Source organism: Balaenoptera borealis (genome assembly GCF_965194805.1).
Source record: "Balaenoptera borealis genome assembly, chromosome: 16".
NCBI classification, from domain to species: Eukaryota; Metazoa; Chordata; class Mammalia; order Artiodactyla; family Balaenopteridae; genus Balaenoptera; species Balaenoptera borealis.
Window position 1 is genome coordinate 36,914,909 of NC_138872.1, and position 13,098 is coordinate 36,928,006.

The 13,098-nt window shown below is 38.5% G+C and overlaps 1 protein-coding gene across 8 annotated transcripts in view; it reads left to right on the forward strand.

Moving 5' to 3' along the window:
• PLCB4 (phospholipase C beta 4) overlaps nucleotides 1-13,098 on the forward strand; it is a 411,772-nt gene that overhangs the window by 368,347 nt on the left and 30,327 nt on the right. For all 8 annotated transcript variants that reach the window (XM_082358981.1, XM_082358984.1, XM_082358982.1 and 5 more), the window contains 2 exons: nucleotides 8,582-8,670; nucleotides 9,410-9,560. In XM_082358981.1, coding sequence (XP_082215107.1) covers nucleotides 8,582-8,670; nucleotides 9,410-9,560 — 240 coding nt within the window. The remainder of the gene's footprint in view (nucleotides 1-8,581; nucleotides 8,671-9,409; nucleotides 9,561-13,098) is intronic.

Sequence of the window (13,098 nt, forward strand, 5' to 3'; positions counted from 1 at the left end):
TCAGGGATAACAGTAGTACCCTCCTCATAAGTGAAGATCAAATGAGCTCTTGGAATAGTACCTGACCATAGCAGCCCTCCATTAATTTTTTTTTCATTTTATTTATTTCTAATGAGTTAAAGAAAACTCAGTTGGTTCTATTTTCTTCTCCCTAACTTTACCCTTTAATTGGCTGCAGTAAGTTATTTTGTCATAAGTAATTCATCATCCTAAGAAAAATCTCTTAATCCTGGGCTTACTAAGAAGCTTCAGAATTCTAATGTATTAGTAATGTTACCATGATTGTCTTTAAGCACCAGCAACTCTGTATTCTACATGATTTTTAAAGGTATTTTAAATCTCAGTAATGTCAGGTGGGTGGTATCATTTTAGAGCAATAAGAAAAATGTCCTTAAATGGCTTTTCCAAGTTAAGGCAGTTCTTTAGGGAGGGCTTGGGCTTTTGCAGGAGCCTCTGGTCACTTATTTATTGGGCTTCTGTGCTATGAGGTCACCATATGATGATGAATCTCTACTGATGAGGCAACTAGGTACTTCTGCAATTACTCAAAATACTTCTACTTTCTTGCATGCAGTACTCTTTAGACGCCTTGAACTCTGAGCTGACCCATTCCCTCTGGAACAGGTGATAGGTCCAGAACCAGTATTTTCCACCCTGACCCTCTTCCACTCCTGTGAGTTCCCTGTTTTCATTCCTCACCCCCTCGGGAGACAGAGGCAGGGAATTCCACTTTTCCTTCTCATTACTATAACAACTCCCAAGATACACAAAGAGATAAGCAAACAAAGATGATTCTGGAAGATTCTGAACTCTTCATAGATCTTTCTGTTCCTGAGCTGCCTAGATGTAAAGTATCTCTGGGCTGAAGGACAGAGATGAAGTCTCTCAGCTCTCAGAAACTAAACTTGAACGTGAAAAAAAAAATGGTAACATTTAGAAGAAGATTGACTAGGCATGAATCAAGCCTGAGTTTAATTTTTTGTAATATTAGTTTTCTATTGAACATAGAGTAAAACAGTCCTCTCGTTCACTTCCACACACACACACACACACAGTAGAAGTACTAGGTTGGGTGCTAAGGTGCATTTTCATTTGTCAAATCCAGTGAGACTCAGTGTGCTGGGTTGCCTTTGCTGCTTTTTCTGTAGGTGCAGACACCACTGACAATGGCTTTTACCTATTGCAGCAACTTTGCCACTGTTAGCCACTGCTGTTGGTGATGGGAGACGGTTCCAAAGCTGATGACAATTAAATGAGTGTCAGTATTTCTTTTTTCCCGCCCGCTGTTGCTTTGATGGTTTTTATTGTTTGTATTTCTTTTATCATTACTGAGTGGTAGTGAGGAGAACAAATAAGAGAGTCAAAGCCATGCTTCCAGAGTTCATGGATCACCAGTGTGATATTTGTGTCACTACAAGCTGTGTTTCATGAGCCACTTGTCCCTTGTCCCTTGAGCAATGCTTATCACTGCTTCCGCAGCTATAGATTATCTCTCTTCTACAACTAGGCTAATTTTATGTCAGCAAAGACAAAGTGGTTCTTTGTTTATTCTCCCAATTCCCCTTTCTGCCCCCCTTATGATTAAAGATACAGCATGGGGTGGGGGTGTTTCTTGTTCACTTGCCCGGTATCTTCACAGGGTTGCTTTCCAACCTCTTTGCAAAGATAACTGGCCATTTCTTACATCAGATGGTTCCAGAGGAGGAGCAACCTTTATTAATATGCCATTTGCGGGGTATGACCTCAGAATTTCCCAATACAATTTAAAGATTTACCATTTTGTCCTGTCCTTCGTGGATGCTAAAATGTCTCATTCTTTATATCAAATATTTGTTGAAAAACCGATTCACATAGCAGTGATATCCATTTTTATGACCTCTTCTGAACTACAGAAAATATTAGTTAGAACACCAAGAAGAAAAGCTCTAGTGGGAAGGGAGCAGGATGGATTATGGTGAAATACATTGGGAGTTGCTAGGCTAAGTGAATTTATACATGTATTTATTGCATAGTTCCTTGAGATGCTCTGTGAATGTCTGAGAAAAGGGGAGACGTGAGCATTTCCCGATCTTATTCAACCACAAGATCTTCTGGCCTCTGAACCTTCTGTATCTTCTAGCATTCCTGGAAATGCAGTTTGGGAAATGATCAATCATTTGGTAGAAGCTAAAAGAGCTAATCCAAAATCATAGTTATAGAATTCATTGATCTTTACTAGCATCACTTTGAAGCCAACAGGGAACATGTATTTTTCTGCTGCCTTTACCTGTTGATGAAGTAGAAACAGTAGAGTGGGGAATGGAAGGGAACCTGGGCCAGGAGTGAGCACACGGAGGGAGGGGAGGGTGTCACAGGTGCCATGGTTGGTGCTCACCACTGAGGCACCCACGTGCCTTGAAAAACAGTGGTTAAACAAACAAGCAAACAAACAAAACCCAGAGTTCTCCTAAAAAGCCAATAAGTATCTGGAAGTCTGTACTAAGGAACCGCCATCTTCTTTGCAGTTCTTAGGGATACCTAAATTGATGCTTTCAACTCAATATGGAAGTGAGAAAACACGGGCAGGAAGGAGGGAGGAGAAAAACAGGAGTATACATGGAAATTCTTCATCAGGAGACCAGCATTTTGGAAATGGCACTAAACCCCAAAATAGTTGGTATTTTTAAAAAGTATAAATAAGTAAGACTGGTAGACTTGAAACAACAGAAACTTTTATTCTCTCACAGTTCTGAAAGCTAGAAGTTTGAAATCAAGCAGTCAGCAGGACCATGCTCCCTCTGGAGACTCTTAGGAAAATCCTTCCTTTCCTCTTCCCAGACCCTCCTGGTGGCTGCCCGCAGCCCTTAGTGTTCCTTGGCTTGTAGCTGTATCACTGCAATCTGCCTCCATCATCACCTGGCCTTTCTTCTCTTTGTCTCTGTGTGTCCTGTCCTCTTCTTATAAACATACTAGTCATGGGATTTAGGGCCAGCCTTAATCCAGGATGGTTTCATCTCAGACCTTCACTAATTACATGTGCAAAGGCCCTGTTTATGAATAAGGTCACATTCTGAGGTTCTGGGCAGACATGAATTTTTGGAGGCAGTATTCAACCCAATGTGCCCTCTTGATTCTGCTTTATTTTCTCGATACTCATTTTTTCCACTAATTATTCTTCAATAACTATTTTAAAGCTTATTAGGAACAAAGTTTGTTAGGAATGCCCATCAGGCATATAGGTTGTTATATTATATATCTGAACTGCTAATTTCTGATTTAAAAATGATGAAGAAATCATTTTTTGCACTAACATATTCCTTGCAAAGTCATCTTTTATAGAAAAATTGAAAGTCCATCTAAATATCTAGCAGTGGGGAGTAGTTTTATACATAAACTCAATGGAACATTGTCTACTCACTAAAGATAATTTTCAGAGTTGTACAGATATAAACTAATACATCTAAAAAGCATATTATATAATTTTTTCTTCCAGTTGTATTGAGATATAATTGACGTACAGCGCTATATAAGTTTAAGGTGTACAGCATAATGATTTGATTTATATACATCATAAAATGATTATCACAGTAAGTTTAGTGAACATCCATCATCTCATATAGATACAAAATTGAAGAAATAGGAAAAAAACCTTTTCCTTGTGATGAGAACTCTTAGGGTTTATTCTCTTAACAACTTTCATATATAATATACAGCACTGTTAATTATGTTTATCATGTTGTACATACGTCCCTGGTACTTATTAATCTTATAACTAGAAGTTTGTGCCTTTTGTATAGCCACTCTGATAGGTGTGAGGTGATATGTCACTGTGGCTTTGATTTGCATTTCCCTGATGAGTCATGATGTTGAGCATCTTTTCATGTGTCTGTTGGCCATTTGTATGTCTTCTTTGGAAAACTGTCTATTCAGATCCTTTGCCCTTTTTTTTTTTAAAATCAGGTTGTTTGTTTTTTTGATGTTGAGTTGTATGAATTCTTTGTATATTTTGGATATTAATCCCTTGTCAGATTTATCTTTTGCAAATATCTTCTCCCACTCAGTAGATAGTATTTTTGTTTTGTTGATGGTTTCCTTCACCGTGCAAAAGTCTTTAGTTTGATGTACTCCCATTTGTTTATTTCTGCTTTTGTTTCCCTTATGTGAGGAGTCATATCCAAAAAAATATTATTAAGACTGATGTCAAAGAGCTTACTGCCTATGTTTTCTTCTAGAAGTTTTTTGGTTTCAGGTCTTACATTTAAGTCTTTAATCCATTTTGAATTTATTTTTGTGCATAATGTGAGAGAGTAATCTAGTTTCATTCTTCTGTATGTAGCTGTCCAATTTTCCCAATACCATTTATTGAAGTCTGTCTTTTCCCCATTGTATATTCTTGCCTCTTTTGTCACAGGTTAATTGCCCATATAAGTGCAGGCTCATTTCTAGGCTCTCTATTCTGTTCCATTGATCTATGTATCTGTTTTGGTGTCAGTACCATACTATTTTGATTACTGTAGCTTTTAGTATAGTTTGAAATCAGGGAGTGTGATACCTCCAGCTTTGTTCTTCAAGATTGTTTTGACTATTCAGGGTCTTTTGTGTCTCCATATGAATTTTAGAATTATTTGTTCTAATTCTGTGAAGAATGTCATTGGTATTTTTATAAGAATTACATTGTATCTTTAGATTGCCTTGGGTAGTATGGTCAATTTTATCAATATTAATTCTTCCAATCCATGAACACAGTATATCTTTCCATCTGTTTGTGTCATCTTCAATTTCTTTCATCAGTGTCTTTACTTTTCCAAGTATAGGTCTTTTACCTACTTAGTTAGGTTTATTTCTAGGTTTTTTTCTTTTTTGGATGTGATTGTAAATAGATTGTTTTCCTGCTTTCTCTTTCTGATAGTTTGTTGTTAGTGTACAGAAAAACAACAGATTTATGTGTATTAATTTTGTATCCTGCAACGTTACTGAATTCATTAATTAGTTCTGGTGTTTTTTGGTGGCATCTTTAGAATTTTCTATGTATAGTATCATGTCATCTGAAAACAGTGACAATTTTACTTCTTCCTTTGCAATTTTGATTCCTTTTATTTCTTTTTCCTGTCTGATTGCTGTGGCTAGGACTTCCCATATTGTTTTGAATAAAAATGGCAAGAGTGGGCATCCTTGTCTTGTTCCTGATCTGAGAGGAAATGTTTTCAGCTTTTCACTATTGAGTATGATGCTGGCTGTGTGCTTGTCATATAAGGTCTTTATTATGTTGAGGTATGTTCCCTCTATACCCAGTTTGTTGAAGGTTTATAATCATAAATGGATGTTGAATTTTGTGAAATGTTTTTTCTGCATCTATTGAGATGATCATGTTACTTTTTTAAAATTTTATTTTATTTATTTTTTATACAGCAGGTTCTTATTAGTTATCCATTCTATACATATTAGTGTATATATGTCAATCACAATCTCCCTGTTCATCACACCACCACCACCACCCCCTGCCGCTTTCTCCCCCTGGTGTCCTTACATTTGTCCTCTACATCTGTGTATCAATTTCTGCCCTGCAAGCCAGTTCATCTGTACAATTTTTCTAGGTTCCACATATATGCGTTAATATATGATATTTCCTTTTCTCTTTCTGACTTACTTCACTCTGTATGACAGTCTCTAGATTCATCCACGTCTCTACAAATGACCCAATTTCGTTCCTTTTTATGGCTGAGTAATATTCCATTGTATATATGTACCACATCTTCTTTATCCAGTCGTCTGTTGATGGACATTTAGGTTGCTTCCATGACCTGGCTATTGTAAATGGTGCTGCAATGAACATTGGGGTGCATGTGTCTTTTTGAATTATGGTTTTCTCTGGGTATATGCCCAGTAGTGGGATTGCTGGGTCATAAGGTAATTCTATTTTTAGTTTTTTAAAGAACATCCATACTGTTCTCCATAGTGGCTGTATCAATTTACATTCCCACCAACAGTGCAAGAGGGTTGCCTTTTCTCCACATCCTCTCCAGCATTTGTTGTTTGTAGATTTTCTAATGATGCCCATTCTAACCGGTGTGAGGTGATACCTCATTGTAGTTTTGATTTGCATTTCTCTAATAATTAGTGATGTTGATCAGCTTTTCATGTGCTTCTTGGCCATCTGTATGTCTTCTTTGGAGAAATGTCTCTTTAGGTCTTCTGCCCATTTTTGGATTGGGTTGTTTGTTTTTTTAATATTGAGCTGCATGAGCTATTTATATATTTTGGAGATTAATCCTTTGTCCATTGATTCATTTGCAAATATTTTCTCCCATTCTGGGGGTTGTCTTTTTGTCTTGTTTATGGTTTCCTTTGCTGTGCAAAAGCTTTTAAGTTTCATTAGGTCCCATTTTTTTATTTTTGTTTTTATTTCCATTACTCTAGGAGGTGGACCAAAAAAGACCTTGCTGTGATTTATGTCAAAGAGTGTTCTTCCTATGTTTTCCTCTAAGAGTTTTATAGTGTCGGGTCTTACATTTAGGTCTCAAATCCATTTTGAGTTTATTTTTGTGTATGGTTTTAGGGAGTGTTCTAATTTCATTCTTCTACATGTAGCTGTCCAGTTTTCCCAGTACCACTTATTGAAGAGACTGTCTTTTCTCCATTGTATATCCTTGCCTCCTTTGTCATAGATTAGTTGACCATAGGTGCGTGGGTTTATCTCTGGGCTTTCTATCCTTTTCCATTGATCCATATTTCTGTTTTTGTGCCAGTACCATATTGTCTTGATTACTGTAGCTTTGTAGTATAGTCTGAAGTCAGGGAGTCTGATTCCTCCAGCTCCGTTTTTTTCCCTCAAGACTGCTTTGGCTATTCGGGGTCTTTTGTGTCTCCATACAAATTTTAAGATTTTTTTGTTCTAGTCTGTAAAAACTGCCATTGGTAATTTGATAGGGATTGCATTGAATCTATAGATTGCTTTGGGTAGTATAGTCATTTTCACAATATTGATTCTTCCAATCCAAAAACATGGTGTTTCTCTCCATCTGTTTGTCTCATCTTTAATTTCTTTCATCAGTGTCTTATACTTTTCTGCATACAGGTCTTTTGTCTGCCTAGGTAGGTTTATTCCTAGGTATTTTATTATTTTTGTTGCAATGGTAAATGGGAGTGTTTCCTTAATTTCTCTTTCAGATTTTTCATCATTAGTGTATAGGAATGCAAGAGATTTCTGTGCATTAATTTTGTATCCTGCAACTTTACCAAATTCATTGATTAGCTCTAGTAGTTTTCTGGTGGTATCTTTAGGATTCTCTGTGTATAGTATCATGTCATTTGCAAACAGTGACAGTTTTACTTCTTTTCCAATTTGTATTCCTTTTATTTCTTTTTCTTCTCTGATTGCCATGGCTAGGACTTCCAAAACTATGTTGAATAATAGTGGTGAGAGTGGACATCCTTGTCTTGTTCCTGATCTTAGAGGAAATGCTTTCAGTTTTTCACCATTGAGAATGATGTTTGCTGTGGGTTTGTCGTATATGGCCTTTATTATGTTGAGGTAGGTTCCCTCTATGCCCACTTTCTGGAGAGTTTTTATCATAAATGGGTGTTGAATTTTGTCTGGGATGGGCAGAAGAGGAGATGTTTACTTTTCATTTTATACATTTGAATGTTTATCATGTGCATATATTATTTTCTATTATAAAAGAGAAAAAAATTAAGAAAAAATTCAAAAATCATATGAATGTAATTAGGAAGGTGATTCTGCTAGGGGTAAACTTAAAAACATACAATGTTTAAAAGTTGTAAATTATGTCCTGCTTTAAGGGTATGAGAATAATGATTCCTTCTGTAATTTTGATAAATTTTACAAAATTGTATGAAATTCCATTTGAAAGTACTTGGAACTCTTCAATTGATGTTATGTAAAAGACGATTTTCTTTTTTTTTTTTGGCCACACTGGGAGGCTCATGGGATCTTAGTTCCCCGACCAGGGATTGAACCTGGGCCACCACAGTGAAAGCACCAAGTCCTAACCACTGGACTGCCAGGGAATTCCCTAAAAGATGAAATCTTGAAATATTTCTCCAGTGTTTTCTCAGCTATAATTTGCACTCACTTTATCTACATGGTACCAAAATTGGCTTTAAATGTGCGTTTTCCTTCTGTATCTAAAAATAAGGCTAGTGCTGGTGGCGTCTACTGTGCTCCAGGTACTTTTTCATTGAATGCTCATAGTGCCTCTGCAGGGTGGGTGCTATCAGTTCTAATTTTCTATGAAGAAACTGAGGCTGGAAATATTGATCAACTTGTTCAAAGTCACACAAGTAAAGAGACCCCAAGGCAATTCACTTAGCTTGACCTGCCTCCCCATCTTCTTTATTTGGGAAAAAAAAAATAAAGGGAAACTAAGAGAAAATCATCTGGCCTTTTATTCTAGCCTTTTCTTATTTGTGGTTTTCAGCAACTAGCTGTGCTTTTCTAACCTTGTCTTATGTCCTAGGAGAAGGTACTTAACAGAAGGCATCACAGGGGTTGGAGATTATAAACAGTTTGTTAGCTGAATTTTCGTAGATGTTTTCAGTAAAACAGAGAATTCACAGCTCAGTGATATTTTTTTCCCCCCAGATATTGTGGATGCTTTATCAGATCCAAAGAAATTTCTTTCCATTACGGAAAAGAGAGCAGACCAAATGAGAGCTATGGGCATTGAAACCGTAAGTAACAATGGTCAATTAAAGACAGCCGAGTTGGGGAAGTTTGGTTGTCTAACAATGATTACAAGAGCAAGACAAAGTAATAAATTAATAGAACAAGTTCAGAAGTGGTTTTTGAAACTGAACTTATCAATTCAACAAAAGAGTTTCAAAGGTCTATGAGGGCGTAGCATATTTAATAAAATGTGACCCACTTCCTCACTGTGGCTTCACTCACATCCGGGGATCCTGGCCCCATTAGAAATGAAATGGAAAACATCCATGATGCTTTTAGGAACATTTAGAATATAGGATGCTTTTGTGAGACACTGAAATACCAGCTAACCTTATTCAGTGTATTAATGAAATTGGCATTTACTATCATTTATTTTTTACTAGTCTTGCATCCAACCTTCAATTTCAGTGCACAGTTGTGGTGTTTGCTTCTTTGTTTTTAAAGCTCCCATTAATCCTCAGTTTAGAATGGAAACGGAAATCTCTCCAGTAGCTGGACAAAAAGAGTGTATACCCTGCTTGTAAAGGAGCTATATCTGCTTTCCTTGGCTTCATCATTTGGCTCAAGCCTGAGGAAACCATGTGTTTACTCCAGCCAAGCAAAGATTTATTTAAGGAGTAGAGGCTAGGATGCAGAAGGGGAGAAGTTGATGGTACAGACTGGATTCAGTAAAAGGAAGAATGTGCAAGACATTTGATCTCGAGGTGGCATTCATTTGGGTCAGTATAAACATTTCTGTTCCAGAGTGACATTGCCGACGTACCCAGTGACACGTCGAAGAATGACAAGAAAGGGAAAGCCAACACGGCGAAAGCAAGTGTGACCCCTCAGAGCAGCTCAGAGCTCAGGCCCACCACCACGGCTGCCCTGGGAGCTGGCCTGGAGGCCAAGAAAGGTAAAGGAGAGTTGTCTGGGCTCCTTGTCCCTTCTGGCAATTTTAGAATCTTTGATGCAGGTATTTAGAATTGTTAATTTTGCCAATTTTCATGGTTCCATAAATCTCAAAAGCAGCAGGTTTTCTTGTGGGTTGAACAAACAGCTTAATTTCCCTGAGTGGTTAACAGGAAGTCAGTGTTTCATCTGCTAGATCCCCTGCACTGTAGTCATACTGCGTACAATATTCATAGACCTAGAAATGCTTACATTCGGTGTCCTTTATGGAAAAAACATTCACAGAGTGAACTTAGCGAACTCATCCCCTCTCTCCTCCAGATACTACCATAGGGATGGGCAGTGAGCTTATGAACCAACGGAATCATGATTGTTCTGACATTCCTGGATTCCTTTATTGATAATTTCCCCCCATCTGTAGATATTTAGCATCCGTGACTATTTATTTGTAAAATTATCAGACGGGCATCTGAAGGCCAGTTCTGTGTGGTTACCTATGAATGAAACGAAAGATCATTAGAGGTGGCATTGCAAAGAATTATGTGTCCCGTGTGCTGGTGTGTAGGGGGAGCAATTGTACTGATATAAAGGGAATTTCCATTCTTATTGTCCAGGCCTCCATTCTGATTGGATGGTCCCCATCCCATATGATAATTAAATATTTTAAATATTCTCCATGGCCTGAATCATTTACTAAATTCGCTCTTCTTTAAGAAGAATTTCTGCTTTTCCTAATGGTTTTCTACTCAGTATATATATCTCCCCTTTATATGTGAATTCAGCATCTTTGGTGTAAGATCAAGTTGTCTCTGTACTTAAATACATACAGTGCTGCAGTTTAAGGTAAGAAATGACAGGCTTTCCTTAACCAAAGCAGCATTGTAATTTAGCAGGAAACTAAGTGTGCACTGAGCTTTGTGAAACAAATTAGAGAATGAGATGGCACAAAAGTAGCCCCTGTTGTACTTTGCAACTTATGTCTGTTTCTCCCTGGAAAGAACACGGAACAAGGTAATGATACAGGATTTGGGCGTTCTGTCCAGCACTGGTCGTTCTTAACATCAGCCACCCAGACAGAGATAGAGAGTGGAAAGTGGGAGAGTTTTTGTTTAGTTAAAGTTCTTGTGTCATGCCTACCAGCACATAAAGACATTAGTAATTATAGTGAGTTAAGTGGCCTGCAAAAGCAGTGTGACTAGCTTTCAGAGGACAGAAGTGATCCTAGTTCTAGAAGGGACCATGTTTGTGTTTTGAACTGTTTCACTCCTGGTTCCAAATGAGGTTACACAGGAAGGAGCCACTGGAAGAAACCTCTCCCTTTCCCTAGTCCCCTCGGCAGACGCCCTGAGGAAGAGGGTCTACACACTTTCATTTTGACCTTTTGTTCAAGAGACTTGGGAGCCTCCTCTAAGTGGCAGTACTCGTTTCTACGAGAAATGCCTTCGCACCTTCAGGGACCTCACATGTCCCTGGGGGTAAGATGGGACAGGTTTCCACCCCTCGGCCAGGCAGTGTTCGTGAGCGGTGACCTCTCAGAAACAAGAGGGAAAGGGCCCCTTCCAGCTGGCGCTCAGAGGAGACTTAAGGATGACATCCTAACTGAGCTGGGCCTTGAAACGAAGGTCTGACGTGAACAGGAGGAGAAGGTGGAGGAGCCCAGGAGGAGGCCACATAGGAAGCAGCCAGGGGTAGGAAAGGGCGCAGGGCCAGTCCTGGTCTGGAAAGGATCTGGGACCACCTGAGAATGGGAAATGACATCAGAGGATTTTTTTAAGAAGATTAATACAGTCTTGGCAGAAATATTCTTTAAAAGGAAGGAATAGATGCTAAGGGCAAGTGAAGAATTAGGGTATTTGTGCCTCTACTATAACACTTATCACCTTATATTTATATTATATATTTATTCACATTATATTTATATGACGTGATAACAACCAGCGAAAGCGGTTATTGCCGACAAGGCCACCCCTCTGTCATTCAATGTGTCCCTGGAATGATGCCTAGTAAAGATCTAAAGTCTCTTCTCTTAGGAAGTAAATGGCTGGTGAACGAATGAGCCATACTAATGGCGAGGAGGGCCTGAATTAGGCTGGAAGTACTCAGAGGGAAAGGAAGGATGGAAATCAGTTGGTGGCTTGGATATGGGACTTAGGAGGTAACTCAGCAACTTCAAGGTCAGGTCACAGAGAGAGATGGTGCCATTGAGCGAAGTAGAGAACTCAAGAGGAAGAAAAGCTTTGAGTAAGATGATTCTGGTCCTGGACATCATCAAGTTCAAGCTATTGGTGGTACATCTGGGTGGAAACATGCAACAGCAGAGCTGTGGTAGGTAAAGAGGAGGGAGAAGGGAGAGAAAGAGAGAGATAGAGTGAATGTGAGAATGCTTAGAAAGATAGCAGGAATGAAAACAAAGAAAAACAGAGAGAGATCTATGTTATAAGAAGAATGAGTTTTGAAAGGTATTGTAGACAGTCCAGAGAAGTTAAGACTGCATAATTACCGTGGAATCAGGGATGCCTGGGTGATGAGAATGGAAACCAGGTTAGAAAAATTGATGATTTAAGATATAAAATGGTTGTTGTGGAGAACAGTGGCATGTTGGTAGGAACCAGTGAAGAGAAAGAGAAGGAAAATGCAAGAGAGAAGTATATTGTGAAACAGGCTCTGAGGAAGAGCTGAATCAAGAGAAAGGAAACGATCCTGCTGCATAAAGAGGGAAGAGAGGTGTCCTGTCTGAGCCAAGAAGAGATGTTTCAGGGTGGAAAGGAAGCCGTCAGGGTGGAGCCCGACAGAATTTGCTGTGAACATCTGTGAAGGAGAGGAGTCCTGAAGTTCTACATGATTTCTCTTAGACACACAGCCAAATTGCAATAACTGCACCAATGCTGCTTGATTTTCTCTTTAATTTTAAGGATAAAGAATTAAGGAAACTCAACTAGTTGATCTCCAAATTACAGTTTGAGAGAAAACAAGTCATTTTTAATGAGCTGCGTTGATAAAAACAAAAAAATTTATATACTGAACCTTCAACTACTCAAAATCTTTGGGGCCCAAAATGTACAAATTCATCCCTACTTTCACACCAGAGGCCTGGAGACCTACACTATCCAATATAGAAACCACTGGCCACATGTGGCTTTTTAGGCTTAAAAATCAAAACTTGAGTTCCTCAGGTGCACTGGCCACATTTCAGGTACTCAAGAGCCACATGTAACTCGTGGCCATCCACTGGACAGCTCACAGATGGAACATATCCACTCTTGTTGGAAGTCCTATTAGACAAGCTGCTTTGGACATATAGATGGAACTAGGCATGTACCAGTTCCTGTTCTGTAGAGTGTGTTTTTTTCCTAACTAAATCATTCATAGGAACTAACATTTTTACAATGTGTCTTTCTCCAAAAAAGGCAAAATGTTTATGTTTTCACAGGGTCCTTTAATCAAGATTTCATTGAACAAACACCAAAAAAGAGTCTCATCAGACTAGGTCAAACTCTTAGTATTTGTTAGATCTCCAGAGGACCTTGCATGCCCCCCAATTC